Consider the following 15,344-nt stretch of genomic DNA (forward strand, 5'->3'; position numbering starts at 1 on the left):
TCAGCGTACCGATTCTAAACGAGCTTCCCGATAAGCAACCTGGCACGAATCCCTAACCCTTGGCTGTGCGCGATCTGAACTAAATACAGACACCTATATCCTCTTTTTTTTTTTTTTTAAACTATTGGCCATTCCCCTGGCTCTTTTATGTGTTTATCACATTTATACTGGTCAAGGATGACCGACAGAAACAGGCTGAAAGGGTTCAGATGGGGGGGAAGACACTCTGGGAAAGGCACGGCTGCAGTCGGGATTCGAACTCGCTAAGCCCCAGATCCGTGACGAGCACGGTTGTCCACGTCGCTGAAAATAGCGCTCGCGGTACGTGGTGAGCTACTGGAGCTCCCCACCTATATCCTCTCTTACTGGTAGTCACAATACTGTTCGATGAAGGGCTTGAAAATCCACAATGGTACCCTCGTTCCCCCGTCAGCCGTTTCCCAGAGCGGGGCCCGGTTTTGACGAGTGAAAACAGCGCCTCATTTAACCCGTTCATCAACCAAAAACGTCACTTATCCCCAGACTTTCAATTGTTTCCTTGAACAATTCCTTATTTATAGCTCCATAGTTGCTTATAAACTCTTCATCTTTCGCCCTCACTACTGTACCGTTCACTCGGATTGCGCCCCTTTTCTTCATTACATTAGTACCGATTCTACCTAGAATAGTCTTACCACATCATCCCATTGTACTAATCTTAGGTATTCTAACCGAACACCCTTCTATCCCCTAACCTATTTAAGTGCTGCATTGGTGTGCGGCCGAGACCAGAGACAGTAGGTCGTGAATCCTGGTCTCTGGTGTCTTCCGACATCAACCCATTTTTAGTCCAGTAGCATTCACTTTTACCCATAGCAAAACCCCAATTTGAGACCGCTCGACCTCCACCAATTTAAACGCATCATCCTTACTTACCTCCAAACTCGCTGTCCTCGGCTGATGAGGCGAAGACTTTAACAGTCGCAGAGGCATCGATGATGGGGAGAGAATCTCTCGGTCTCCTTGAGAAGTGGCTGTCGTCGTCTCCAACCGGCTTCGGTCGAATACAGCACGGGTCACGGACCAATTGAAGTATCCTTCTCTTCATTTATCTAAGTTCTGTGATCGTATAGTCTTTACCCTTCTTTTAGCATTGTTTGCATTTCAGGTGGTTCAGTTCTATTAAGGAAACGCAGATGAGGTGGTCTGAATCAAACAAACGGAGGTGTTTATTTCCATTCTTAATAAAACACAGCTATGAATCAAACAAGTACAGGATCTGCTTCTTCTATCTAATCATCTCTTTGGTGGTGGGGTAGTTGGTCCCGTTCTGATCGGCGGATGCCGTCAGACTCGTTTCTCCGGTGGTGGTGCTGATGGTCTCGAGTTGTCCAGACAACACGAGGCACTCTTGGTGATAGCTGGTTGCCAAGGCAACCCTGGTTTCGGCGATTCTCAGCGGTTTGGGAGCGCTTGATTTCGTCTAGGCTCGGTGGAGTCTGGCTCCCCTGCTGCGAGGCGATCGTCTATCATCGTCTGTGTCCATAGCTGTGTGCGTGTCCGGCTCGGCTCTCGAGTCTCCGGTTCTCCAGTCTCCTTCTGTCTCCGGGTGTGTCTGTGTTCAGCGCTCCAGTCCTGCTTATAAGGAAGAAAAAACCCTTCCCCCCACTTCGAGCCCCTGAAACGTGCTAGACGTTTTCCAGGGCTCGGACGTTTCCTATTGGCTGACGCTCTTTTCTGCTGCCTGTCACGTCATCTTACAGTTGATCAGTCAACTCCATGTAAGGTGGTGATAGAGACTAGGTTTTTGGCTGTCTCATGGCGATACGGATTAAATCGAATTGATTGATTAAAAACTCTTACCAACAGACCGCAGAATGAGCACCACAGCACAGCTCAACACACACAACTTTCAAGGGGATGAAGCAATTCATACATAGATATTCAGTACTGCTACATCTATACATTTATGACATACCAGCTTTGCAAATACAGTACTGCTGGTTATACAGAATGAGTCAAGAGAAGGGAGTACTCATTTAATATAGAAACTAATTAAGTAGTTTGTTGAGTTTACTTGTTTTTGCATCCATAACTCTTACTGTTTTAATATAGTTTAGCCTTTTACCAGTTGTTTTAACACCATTTAAGAAGGAGTAACCCGTTTAATTACTGCATTTTTAGCTTTGCCAGTGGCCAATTCGTGTCATTCATGATACCAAAGTGTTTGTTTCTACCCGCTGCTTGCTCCTAGACTACCTTTTAGTTGATGACTATGTTACTTTTGGATTTAGCTTTTCATAGTTTGGTAACGCATAATCTCTCTTGCCAGCTGCCTTTTCACTAGCACTTCCTGAAGGGCCCAGTTGGTCCGGCTAAGTCAACAGCACTCTGACCTCAACTGTATTTTCAGTTTATGATGCTAAGATATGTGTTCCTGGCTCTAAACCCTGTTGGTTTCTGTTCTTCAAAGATACTATCTCTTCCTGGCAGAAGGTTTTGACAGGGGTGGGGTTTTCTCACAGTGGCCGGTTGGTGTCTTACACTAAAATAAACAAAACTCCTTCCTGCTTACCTCAATATAGTCTTGAGGGGTCAGTTTATGACCTTAAGTCAATCTACTTGGTTGGGTGAGGGGAGATTGTCAGCTAACCATCAAAGGGTCTATTCTCTACAGGTTGACTCCTGCCCTTACTTGTAAAACCTATTTTGACGAGCGAGGGTATACTGCTAACAGCTGTGGCTTACTTTCTTGGAGAAACTGATCTTAAATTCATTCTGTAGTACTGGACCGTGCATTTTGATTCAATTAATTTACGACAGGCGCTCTAGGCGGAGCCACTCAGGAACACCACCAGGTGGCGAGTATAAATAGAGATGTCTCCTCCCACTCTTCCTCTTTTCCCCCCAGCCTCTCAGTGAGAGGAGAACTCTAGAACTGCTGCTCAGACCATGTGAATAAATAAACCACGCCAGTTAAAGGCTAAAGATAGAAACCATGCCTCTTGACCACATTATTGTCGCCCTATAGCCGGATTCTGTCAACAAGCAGAAAAGGCAGTTCCCAAAAAAAAAGAGAGAAGTTGCCTCCGTGTGGAAGCAGCTCGGAAGTGCAACTGTCTCTCAACTAACACATCCAACTGTTCTCAGTAACACATCCAACAAACTAACACATCCAACTGTTCTCAGTAACACATCCAACAAACTAACACATCCAACTGTTCTCACTAACACATCCAACAAACACTTCCAACTTCTCTCTCTCTTTTTTTTTACCTACTTTCTATAGAACTTCATTCTTAGATGCTTCTACCTGGAGGGGATGCAATCCTACCTGGAGGGGAGAGCAGATGGTGGAGGTAAACGGTACCCTATCCCCCCCCCTCACAGTGAGCTGTGGTGTTCCACAAGGAAGCATACTAGGTCCGCTACTGTTCCTAATTTATGCAAATGACATGTCGTCAGCTTGTGACTGCAACTTGTTCCTTGGCTGCACCTCGGGCCTAACGACCACCCAGGGTTTCCGTTAGAAAAAATTGTTGCCGGTCTCCGTGACCTGCAAGATTTCAATCTACCGGACAAATGAGATTAATTCCGGTCATAGTTTATTGAGCTTTAAAACAATTGATATAGGCTATATAAAGAATGTCATCCTCAAGGCATGTAGATTTATAATATTATTACTTAAAACGAGGCTACTTTTGCGTATAGTCATTAATATATTCCAAATAAAATAAGTCTCTCGATACTCCGTGCTGCTGCTGACTTGAAATAAAATAGACCGTGTATGTGGGCAGTCGGTCCGACACTAAACAGCAGTCTGTTATAATCACATTTTTATGAGCTAACGAATTCCGTTATATTGGACATTTGTATTAATTATATCAAGCGAAGAACTGAGAAATTTTGCAGAGAGAGACGGCAACATTGTCGTGGGTTTGCGTGATGTATATCTCCACCTCCCAAAGACTTGGTGCTGGTCATAATGTCCGGTGAAAACAACTCCCTCCAAGCACAACTTGACCACCCGAACCGTACCAAAACAGGCCAAAATTAAATAGCCCATGCGACGAACGATTCATTACATTCGTTTCATCGTTGCTCCACCAAGCAGCCGGTCCAACAATGAAAGCTGTTATCAGCGCGAGCCGGCCGCAGTTAGTTTGCAAGAAGCATCCAGCTGCAGACCCGCAGAGCAGCTTTCCAGGTCTGGGGACCGCACTGTGCCAGCAAAGCTGGTGGGTTCTGTGGGTCTGCAGCTGCATGCCTTCCGCAAATCCAGCAGCAAGCTCTCGCTGAGCGAAGCAACGACAACAAACGCAATGATTGTTTCGTTCATCGCATAGGCCACCCAACTCCAGCCCATCCAAATACAATTCAAATAATCAAACTGTGCCCAGAGGGAACTATTTTCACCGGACACTATGACCGGAGAGATTAAATATGTCGGACTTCAACAGATTTTGCCGGTCAAAAACCGGTAATTACCGGCTAACGGAAACGCTGCGACCACCCCTAGGCATGGTCTAATTCTCATAACCCACTCCTGCGCGTGATGTAATGCTTTATTAAGTGAGCGTGGATTATTGAATTGATTGATAGATTGCAAATTGTATTACTGTCCGCCTTGTTTCCAACTGGTTAAGCTTGGGCACTCTTTCGAAGTCGCCCTCTTTCGAAGTTGGTTATGCCCACCCCAAGCTTAACCAGTTGGAAACAAGGCGGACAATAATACAATTTGAAATCTATCAATCAATCAATCAATTCACGCAATATTTATTTTGTTCCACAATGACTCATGACCCACCAATTACATAATCCAACATTGTTTAAGAAACTAACACATTCGCCATGACAGAATCGATTTGATTTAGTCGTTATGACGCTGTCAACATATCCATTCGTAAGGTTATTGTCCGCCATCTTGCTTTCAGTTCTAAAAACTTGCACGGCGGATTGATTGTAATTCGGTGGTGGGCGGGTCCTGGGAACACGAGCGGGGGTTATAACAAATACCCACGTTTAACTTCAATAGTATATAGCTGCAGAGCGGTGCTCTCAGGACCGGCGAGCACGAGCGGTGCTCTCAGGACCGCACGCCACCCACCCAATGGCTGAATTGGAGTATTGCACTGTGCACTACAAACAGGCCAGAGGACTGTACAAACTACTTCGAAGTGGTTATGCTTTGGCCCTCTTTCGAAGTGGGTTATGCTTAGAGTTATGGTTAGGTCTTCGCGAAAAAACTCACGCCTCACAGCAGGGCCGTCAGAGCGCCGGTCCGCAGCTGCATGCTTCTCTTTAACTTGACTGTTTCAGCCAATCAGAATCGAGAAATTTGCATGCCATTGTATAAATATTTTGAATGTATTTATTCTGTTGTGATTCCATTTCAACTGCTATAGCATTAACTAATAAAGTCAAACGTTTAATTTCAAATAGGTTACATTTAAACCAGAGTACTATTAAATCAGGGTATTTCAACTATTTTGACTAAGTTGACAGGTGGTTATACTCACTATAACCTCGTTCCCAATTGTATCTCCTCCGTGTGGTAATATTGCCTTGGAATTTCATAATTAATATGTGTGAATAAATTAGAGAATCATACTGCAAACAGGAATGTGTGCCCTTTCAACCGTAGAGGGTGTTTTAAGGGATACTGGTGTTACAGAAATAGTCAATAAACCCCCACTAACAAATGTGCTCAGAACAAAGAGACAAAAGTCACACCTACTGTGACCAGATTACAGCAGAGACAGCTGGGTTGAACACAGGACAGACCAGTTTAGACTTGTTGAAGCATGGACACTAACTCACAAACAAAGTAATCTATTAATCAACTGTTTAGTATCAAAAGGTCTCATATGATGTCTGGTATCAGTCTTAGAAAGCACTGACTGTACTTGGATGATATTAGACATCTATAGCCATATAGAGGGAATGTTGGAGTTGGGACCTGTTGGGACAGGGCCATCGGGAGGACAGTGACGGGGGCCACTGGCGGCCCCCTCTGGGTATTGAGTCAGGATCCACACAGGAGATCAAAGGGGTAACCAGCCCCAACAGGAAGAAAACACCAACCCCCCACAAGAGATCAACCCCCACAAGAAGACGCTGGATTGGACCAGCCATATGTAGTATTGGCTAGAAATGATAGTATATAGGAGGGCCCTAAATGATAATTCGAGAGCTCTCAGGCCGGACCCACCCAAAGGGGGTCTGGGGGCTCCCCCACCGCTTCGTCCACCCAGAGACTACTGTGAGCTGATTGCATTTTACGTGAGTAAATCATGGGAAACACCAATGGTTGTTTATAGATTAGAGTAATGTTGTACAGATCCCTGATCTGTAAACCAGATTTACTCATGTATAATGTGTACAGTAAACCATGTATGTTCAAATTATGTTAACCAAGTGACTGTTTGATGTGCAGTATTTAGGTTTGAGATGCAAACCTGATTGTGATATTTCTGTACAACAGACAGCTGTTAATATTCTCTGATCATCTGTTGTATGTAGAAGTCAACCTTCTATTCGCCTTGGACTCCTGGCTCTGATCAAATAAATCAGCTGAGTTGAACTACAATTCTGGTTTGTCTGGCGTACACGTTTTATTCTTCATCTGCATTAAGCCAGATGAGGAGACCAACCATTCTATCAAGTATGAATCTTTCCTCCTCCTTCCAGATAATCAATCTCATTGTATTGTGCTACAATAACCTCAAATTATTGTAGAAAGTCTGTGGGAATTTACTACATCCGTAAGATAAAGCCTGGTAAATAACTATAGAACTGTATGGGGTAGAATTTCCGGTGTATGTACTTCCCCTGGATGCTGCCTCCGAACGGACCAAACTTTTCCCAAATCCTGTTGGCAAACAAGCTAGAACGTCCCGGTCGTGTAGTAAATTCTTCAGGCAAAGCCGTTGCAGTGGCTTAAACGAGGACTTAAATATGTGCACTTCACACGTTTCTATAATTGTTTTGTCGAAACCGGAAAGCCTGTACTTCTGTTTACACACTTTAGGAGGCATATCTTGTCCAGCCTCTACTCACTATGACCAGTAACAGAGGTGAAGTGGATACGGACCAGCTAGCCTAGCTGTTGGCCAAGAACACCTCTCTCGGAGGTTTAAGATAGATTAATGTCCAAACCTCCCCTCCCACCCCCTCCTAATGTACAGTTTCCTCCCCCTCTTATGTATATATTTTCTTTTTTTCTTCTTATGTATATATTTTCTGTTTAACAGTACTGTATATTTGCACATCTTGTATGTCACAAATGCAACAGTACTGTATATCTGTATGTCATAATATATAGCTGTATGTTGCGTATGAAAATGGGGGACCCTGATGTAAACAAGACGAAAGTCTTTCTCTGGTCTGCATTCCCTTAACACTTGTGTGTATTGAGCCGTACTGTATTGTACCCATTCTGCAATCTGTTAATAAAGTTTTCAATCAATAGTGGTCTGTATCCACTGCCATTCAATTGTGTTAAGATAGCTTGCAGCCGGATAGGTTTCTACTAAAATTGGTATCCATCATCTTCTCTTGACTCTGGAGAAGACAGTAAGTGCATTTCCCATGTTAGTGTGTTCCTTTAAACTTTAAAAAACTCACGTGTCAGAACCAAAATTTAAAGTATGTGCATGTCAATCTATGGGGTTGACTTGTGGAATAGTCTGGAGTTATAGATAAAACAGAGTACAAAAATAAATCAGTTTAAAAAGATGTACAAAAAATCTTTCTTAAATGGGTATCTGGAAGAGGAAGTGTGTTGATTGGGAGTATGTGTAAAAAATAGAAGAAATTATGTATATCGTGTGGTATTTATTTAGTATAGATAGTTCTTCCTACTCCTTTTTCGAACAGGGTAAACTATGATTTGTTTATCTGTTTCTCTTTTTTATTATCTTTTGTATGTCAAACGAACAGATATATTTTAGTTTTTATAATTGTTAGAAAATAAAAAATATTTAGGAGGGGCGGAGCTAGGCGTTCATGGAGTGAGACGTGTTTCACGTGAGCTCCCTTCTATCGTGCAAAATATACTTTTCTCCCCATTAGTCTTTATTTTATTTTTATTTGTTATTTGTCTGCTTGTTGAGTCGTCGAGTTTCAACTACTTTCGTCGACTTTTTTCAACTTTCTGCGATGTCGGTGGAGACCAGATCCATGAGCACTCCAGCAGGAAAACTGCCACCGGATCTACCCTCACCGTCGCCCGGTATCAGTGAGATAAGTGAAGCTGTTCTCTCGGTCATGACCAAACTCCATGCAGACTTTGAGATACGCTTCGCTGAAACACAAAGAAAAGTGCAGGCGGAATTTTTTGATACCCTTCATCGAGAGATGTCAGAAGAAATTAGGTTGGCGGTCGACCCTTTGAGAGAAAAGATGGAGTCGCTGCATGCTGTCTCCTCGGCTAATGCTAACGAACTAGCCACGCTAACGACAGAGGCCTCACTACAAGGCAAGAGGCTGGCGGGTCTGGAGACCTCCCTGCTGGCTAGGCAGGCTGAAGTTGCCAAACTACAGTCGGTAATTGTGGAAATGCAGTCCCGGGAGAGACGCTACAACATCAGGATTGTTGGTGTACCAGAGGGCAGTGAGGGAGGCCGTCTCTCGGAGAACATGCCGGAATTGTTGCAGAAAATACTGGGGAAAGATGTCCTCCCCAGCCCTCCCGTATGTGAGTCGGTAGAGCAGGCAAGACCAGTCCTGGAGTGAACAAAGAGCCGAGGCCCATCATTGTCAAGCTAAACAGGCTCCAACAGAGAGCTCATCATGCGGTCGGCCCGTGCCAGAAGGGGTAAACTAAGTCTCGGCGATCACAAAGTGGCCATTTTCGAAGACTTTACGCCGGAGGTTCAAGCACAGAGAGGCGAATACAAAGCGGTCATGACCAGGCTATGGAAACTAGGCCTGAGGCCTACGCTATTCGCTCCCGCGAAATTATCTGTGCTGGGTAAGGGCGATGATCGTCGTTCATTTTGGTCGTTGGCTAAAGCGGAGGAATATCTCGGGAGGATAGCCGAGACTGTAGCTTGTTAACTATGTCGGGTGAGTGACTTGGCGATGTGGGCCTGAATACATTGATAGGGCGGACTACTCACAAATGCTTGTTGTCATGCCCAGACAGGCTAACTGTCCACTGCCCACCCAAGCTAGCGGGGCATCCCAATGACTTCTGTTACTCGCTAATGCTGACCTCATGGTCGTACGTGTGTCGCCTCTATGAAAGCTAGCGAGCTAGCTGGACAATGTACATAACAGATTCTAGCGTGCTAGCCGGATTCACCACTAGCTTACGCGCTAGCCTCGGGCTAGCTAGCAGGCTGTGTCTATCGCCCGCGCCGAGACCCGTTAATGTTTACGTATTTTGGTTGTTGTTGCTGTTTAAGTGACATCGGTTTGCACAATTCAATGGTGATCGGTTCCTTAACTAACTTCTTGTATGCTTTTATTTTTATATCCAGGCTGTTTTGAGCTTTGGGCTCCAGTAGTAGAAGGTCGGTTGAATATATATATACAATATATGATAACAGGTTGTGTCAGGTATAGCTTATTACTATCCCCGGGTTAATGAAGGTGTTTAATTCTATTCTTATATAGGTTATGTCATTCCAGCCTTTGTGCCTGACCAGAGGGGCTGTTACATGCGTGCACCTTGACCATAACCCCTTTTTTCCTTTTCTTCTTATTGGCGCTCTTTTAAATGACGTCTGTTTGCGCAATTTAACTGTGATCCGATCCTGCCTTAGACTATCTGCTGGTATGCTTTAATTTAATTTTGTTTTAAATTTTCCTTTATCCATTTATGCTATAACATTGCAACATTAATACGCAGATTCGGAGGTAGATGGTTACAGGGATGATTTTTTCCCTTATAGTTGTCTCATGTTAGGGCCGAGGCTCACGGTGGTTTTCGACCGATATCTTTATTGAATTTAATTTTTATTTGTGTTTATTGGACTAGTGGGGGTTTAATCAGGGGTTTATCTAGAGAGGGGGTCGGAGTGGAGAGCGTCTTATTGGATCCATGATTCCAGTGGGAAATGATAGGAAGATGACCATCCTTAGTGGATGGGGCATAGGGAGGGGATTAGAGAGTGGGTATAGGAGGGTTAATAATAGGACGGGTGGGTTAGGGTTTAGAGTAGAAGGAGGGGGGGTTGTAACTGGGGTGGTATTTTTCTGTGTCTTATGTACTGTTGTCTTATATGTGTGTAATTGTTCCTCCTCTGAACTCCTGGGATTGACCGTCTGGGCCCGCCTGGATCAGCGCCTCTGTCCTCAGCCTGGCTGCACTGGTATGTTCTCCACGCATTTAGACAAATTCGACCATGGCTAAATTGAATATTTTAATTTGGAACGCAGGGGGTCTTAACGCCCCACACAAGCGTGCCAGTGTCCTTTGGTTATTGAAGAGAAGAAATATTGACATTGCTCTCCTTAGTGAGACGCATTTATTGGTGGGTGATGTGTCAAGGCTAGCAAATCGACAATATCACGTTATCTCCTCATCCTCGGCCGATGATAAGACGAAAGGAGTCGTCATAGTTACAAGACGTAACCTTGATATCAAAGTCCTGGATGTGTGGTCGGACACGGAGGGAAGGATTACTATAGCAAAAGTTGAGTTCTCTCATAGGAAGATGGCAATAATAGCATTGTATGCCCCTAACACATTTGATTCAGCGTTCTATAATACAATCACGAAGAATATGTTGGAACTTACTGGATACGCTCTCATTGTGGGTGGCGATTTTAATGCGTGCTGGGATGCGGAGATGGATAGGTCCGGGTCCTCTGAAACAAGCGACCAAAAACGGTCCTCTAAGGCCCTCAGGATGTGGGCCCAGGACACAGGGCTCGCAGACCTATGGCGCATATCCAATCCCACCCTCAAGGATTACTCTCACCTGTCAGCCAGACACAAAACCTTCTCTCGAATAGACTATGCATTCGCGTCTCCTAATATGTTTGATAGTTTCGACATCTCATTGGTTCCCCTTGCTCTCTCGGACCACAAGGGGATCTTCCTTATTAAAGAACAATGATTTCTGTTCTGAGTTCAGGAGTAAACTAGCTGAATTCTTGCAGATCAATGTTGGCACGGTCGATGACCCCAGGGTCCTGTGGAACGCATTGAAAGGATTTATCAGGGGTCATGTCACACTTTTCGCCTCCAATTTGCGTAAATCCCGGTCAAAAAAACTAGAAGGACTGGAAACATTATATGCGGACCTATACGCATCTTTGCAAACTAACTATAGTGAACGACTAAACACACAACGTAAGATAGTTAAGAAAGAAATAAACTCCATACTTAAACAACAGTCTGAGTTCTTGATACATAGGACAAGGCAAAATTACTACTTTCACGGCTCCAGGCCTAGCCATCTATTGGCAATGAAAATACGCTTGAATTATCATTTCTCGGATATCCCCTCGATCAAGACGCAACAGGGTACAGTCACTACTGATTCGAAAAAGATCAACGACACTTTTAAAGAGTTTTACTCACAGTTATATAGCTCAGAGGTTAATCTCGACAACTCTAAATTTGAATCGTTCATTGGCGGGCTTGAGATACCCCACATTTCTGAGGAAGAGGCTAAGGAACTGGGGAAACCGATCACTCTTATGGAACTAAGGGAGACGATTGCTGAAATGCAGAGGGGTAAGGCACCAGGCTGGGATGGTATTCCACCCGAGGTATATTTAGCTTTCTGGGACCAACTGGGTCCATTGATGCTCGATATGATCAATTACGCTATCGAACAAGGGGAGTTCTCAAGAGATGTCAACATGGTGTTGATTTCTTTACTTCTCAAAAAGGACAAAGATCCCAATGATTGTGGTAGCTATAGGCCCTTGAGTCTTCTCGGGCCGATTTAAAAGTGTTTGCCAAGGTGCTGGCCCGCCGCCTGCAGAGATTTATGACGGTATTGGTACACTGCGATCAAACTGGTTTTATCCCGGGGCGCCTGGCTGCAGATAATCTTAGGAGGCTGTTGCCTGTAGTCGATAACAGTAAAGACAATACAGCTCCGTCTTTGGATGCCATGAAGGCGTTTGACAGACTAGAATGGTCATACCTGTGGAAGGTACTTGAGGTTATGGGTCTTTGAAAGAATTTTATTCATATGATTAAAAAGTCCTGTATGCCTCGCCGTCGGCAATGATACTGACAGGCAAAAACTGTTCCACACTTTTCCCAGTCTCCAGATCTTCTAGACAGGGTTGTCCTCTGAGCCCAGGACTATTCGCGCTTTCCCTCGAACCATTGGCCCAATTTATTAGGCAATCGGGAGGACATCGTCCCCATAATGATCAATAATACACCACACAAAATTGCTCTCTATGCGGATGACCTACTGATTTTTATGGATGACCCCTCCCGGTCGGCCACAAAATTATTGGGAATAATCGACGACTTTGGTAAATTGTCAGGCTTTAAGATTAACTGGAACAAATCAGCCTGCCTACCTCTTAATGAGCTGGCCAAGGCGGTGCAACTACCAGCTGATATCCCCATAGTGGAACATTTTAAATACTTAGGCATAGAGATATTCCCCACGCTGAGTCAAACTACTAAGTACAACTTCACGGGTACTTATGATCAAATACGCCAGGATCTAGACAGATGGTCGTCCCTTCCGAACTCCTTACAAGCCCGGGCTTCCATAATCAAAATGAACGTCCTGCCTAGGATACATTTTGTTAGCTCAATGCTCCCCCTCCCCCTCCAATAGACCACTGTAGTCCATGGGCCAGACCAGATATCGGTGCCACTCATGGTGAATAAACTTACATATCATTTTTTAAAAGATCTATGTCTGTAGAATAGATGATATTTTTGTATGATAGCCCTTCCAGAGTGGTAGCTTAAGCATACTTATCAAGTCATGAAGTATACCCACCCCCTCAGGAAATCGCATTTCAGATGCTGGTGCATATCCTGCTTTAGACTCACGTAGAGGACATCTGTCAATGTCTCACAATATTGTGTTTGGTATCATTTTAAAGGGGACTATGTAATCTTTCATTCAAGCTAAGATGTGAATCTTTCTGACCAATATAGAGGTCACTGGAGCTCTTTGAACAGTCAACAACACACATTTTTACACGATTTTCGCCTAAATGATATACTATCTTTTAGCCTTGTGTCATCTAGGAGCAATAGGGACACAAAATACAAAATCTACAACACTCTCAGGACCATAAGGATTCAGAAAATGTATAATATGCCTATACTATTTCTTATCAGGGGTGATTGTGAGCCTTAAATTAGAAGAGCGGTATTAGGCTCCTATTAAAACTATACAGAACAGCCACTAGGATAATGTCACAAAGTGGTCTGTCTTTATCATACATATACAGGAGCAACAGGGGCACAAAATACAAAATCTACAACACTCTCAGGATCATTAAAGTGTTGTCTTGTTTCATGTAAATAATAATAAAAAAGATTTATCAAAAAAAGAAAGAAAATAAAAATATTTAATTAATTCCTTTAAGATTCATATAGACTAGATTATGTGACATTTCCTATTCATTTAAATATTGTCGAGTTGTAGACATTTAGCAGACATGAATCCAACAGGACTGCTAACGATACGAGACAGTAGGAAACCTGAACTATACAGAGAAGTCAAAAGCACTCGTTTGAGCATTTATTGCTCGTTTATACAAAAAGAAGTCGAACTTGCGATACATTTTCACACTGAACAACAGAACGTTGACAAGAAATGACGATGAAAACCTCGAGGGCAACTAACCTAAAAATACAAAAGTATCTTTTTTTTTGTCTTTTTTAACAATGCTCTTATTTTTCCTCATAACTATATATATATATATATATATCACTTAAATAAAATAACTGTAGATTAGGTCTTCCTTCAGTCGGTCCACGTGAGAAACATTAGGCACAAAAAAAACATTAAAACATGAATCTCAAATCCTATTTTTGTACAAAAAACAGCAGCAGCTGAATATGCTGGGACATTGTTTGGTCAATGCCTTTGGCTGTGTGGTAAACATGTAGAAATAGGTCTTCGCTATCAACGCAGAGACAAACATTTGAGACGTAGGATAAATTGACCTCTCAAGCTCCGCCCTCTTTTCTTGACCATCCAATCACAACTATCGCTTAAAAGATTTCTCTCTGGACCCTCCAATCGCAAGCTTTGCTTTTCTCAGTCGAGGTAAGACAGGCACTTCAGATGGGTCCTGTTTGAAATATATCTTTAACTACCCATATTTTAGATTTCCCCTTAGTCAAACTTTCAAAAGCCCTGTTGAACTTTAAATACATCATCAGTCCGTTTCTTATTCCATTATTTTCCCCCCAGAGTTCATTGTGCTTCTCCTCCTCCTCGGTCCTGTGGGGCTTCTGGTCCGCGGGCCGGGATGAAAGCCTGCTCTGCATGCATAACACACCGCGGTATGCAGAACACACTAACCATACTGCATTAGTCTCTCAGTCTATCATCTAGTGTGGGACACTCAAACATTCTGTTTACTGTGAGGAGACGTAATCGCTTGTCCCCCCAAAATCCAGTAGGTGGTAACATTATGCAGTAGTTCCACTTTTATTTCATAAAAAATGGAGACCATTCCAAATGTAAAAATTAAATAAAAGTGTATACTTTAAGCATACTAATTTATATATATATATATATGAGCCAAATGATGTGTATGTAGGATTTTGGTCCGTATAAGCTCCATGCTCCATGTAGTCTCCCAAAGGCCTCCGTTCTTGACCCTTTGTCGCCCCCTGCCTGTGAGACACAGACGTCCTATGTAGTAGTAGTGGTACTAGTGGTACTAGCTGCCTGTCAGACGCAGGCGTCCTATTCGACTGTTGTAGTTTAGTAGCTGCTCATCATTATTTCACCGTCGCCATGTTGTGGCTCCTGATGGAGCACCAGGCCATGAAGATATCCCTGCAGAGAAGAAGAACAACAGATATAACAACCAGGCCATGAATATATGTTAACCGTCTGTAGTCTGGTAGTGAAAGGGTTAACCGTCGGTAGTGTGGTAGTGAAAGGTTTAACCCTTGGTTGTGTGGCAGTGAAATGGTTAATCACTTAAATAAAAATCATTAATTGTCAAAGGTCTATTCATAAATCTTCAAAAACAACACTTGAAATATTCATAATGTGATTTGGTATCAATAACGTTTTACATCTGTTGATTTCTGCATGAATCATATTTTTATAGATGCTCCACTGTGAATGGATGTGAACCTAAGCGAACGAAGGTCCGAACCTTGGAACGTTTGGGCTCAGCCCTACACTTGATGTATGTTGGTGGTTAAAATGCTGGTTCAAATCTCCACCTCCTTG

The 15,344-nt window shown here is 43.3% G+C and overlaps 1 protein-coding gene across 5 annotated transcripts in view; it reads right to left on the minus strand.

Moving 5' to 3' along the window:
* Positions 1-13,654: 13,654 nt before the first annotated feature.
* tox4a (TOX high mobility group box family member 4 a) overlaps positions 13,655-15,344 on the minus strand; it is a 36,222-nt gene continuing 34,532 nt past the window's right edge. For all 5 annotated transcript variants that reach the window (XM_084328051.1, XM_084328050.1, XM_084328049.1 and 2 more), the window contains exon 9: positions 13,655-14,939. In XM_084328051.1, coding sequence (XP_084184177.1) covers positions 14,882-14,939 — 58 coding nt within the window. In that variant the 3' untranslated portion in view covers positions 13,655-14,881. The remainder of the gene's footprint in view (positions 14,940-15,344) is intronic.

This window comes from Notolepis coatsorum (assembly GCF_963971535.1).
Source record: "Notolepis coatsorum genome assembly, chromosome: 13".
In the NCBI taxonomy this organism is placed as follows: domain Eukaryota; kingdom Metazoa; phylum Chordata; class Actinopteri; order Aulopiformes; family Paralepididae; genus Notolepis; species Notolepis coatsorum.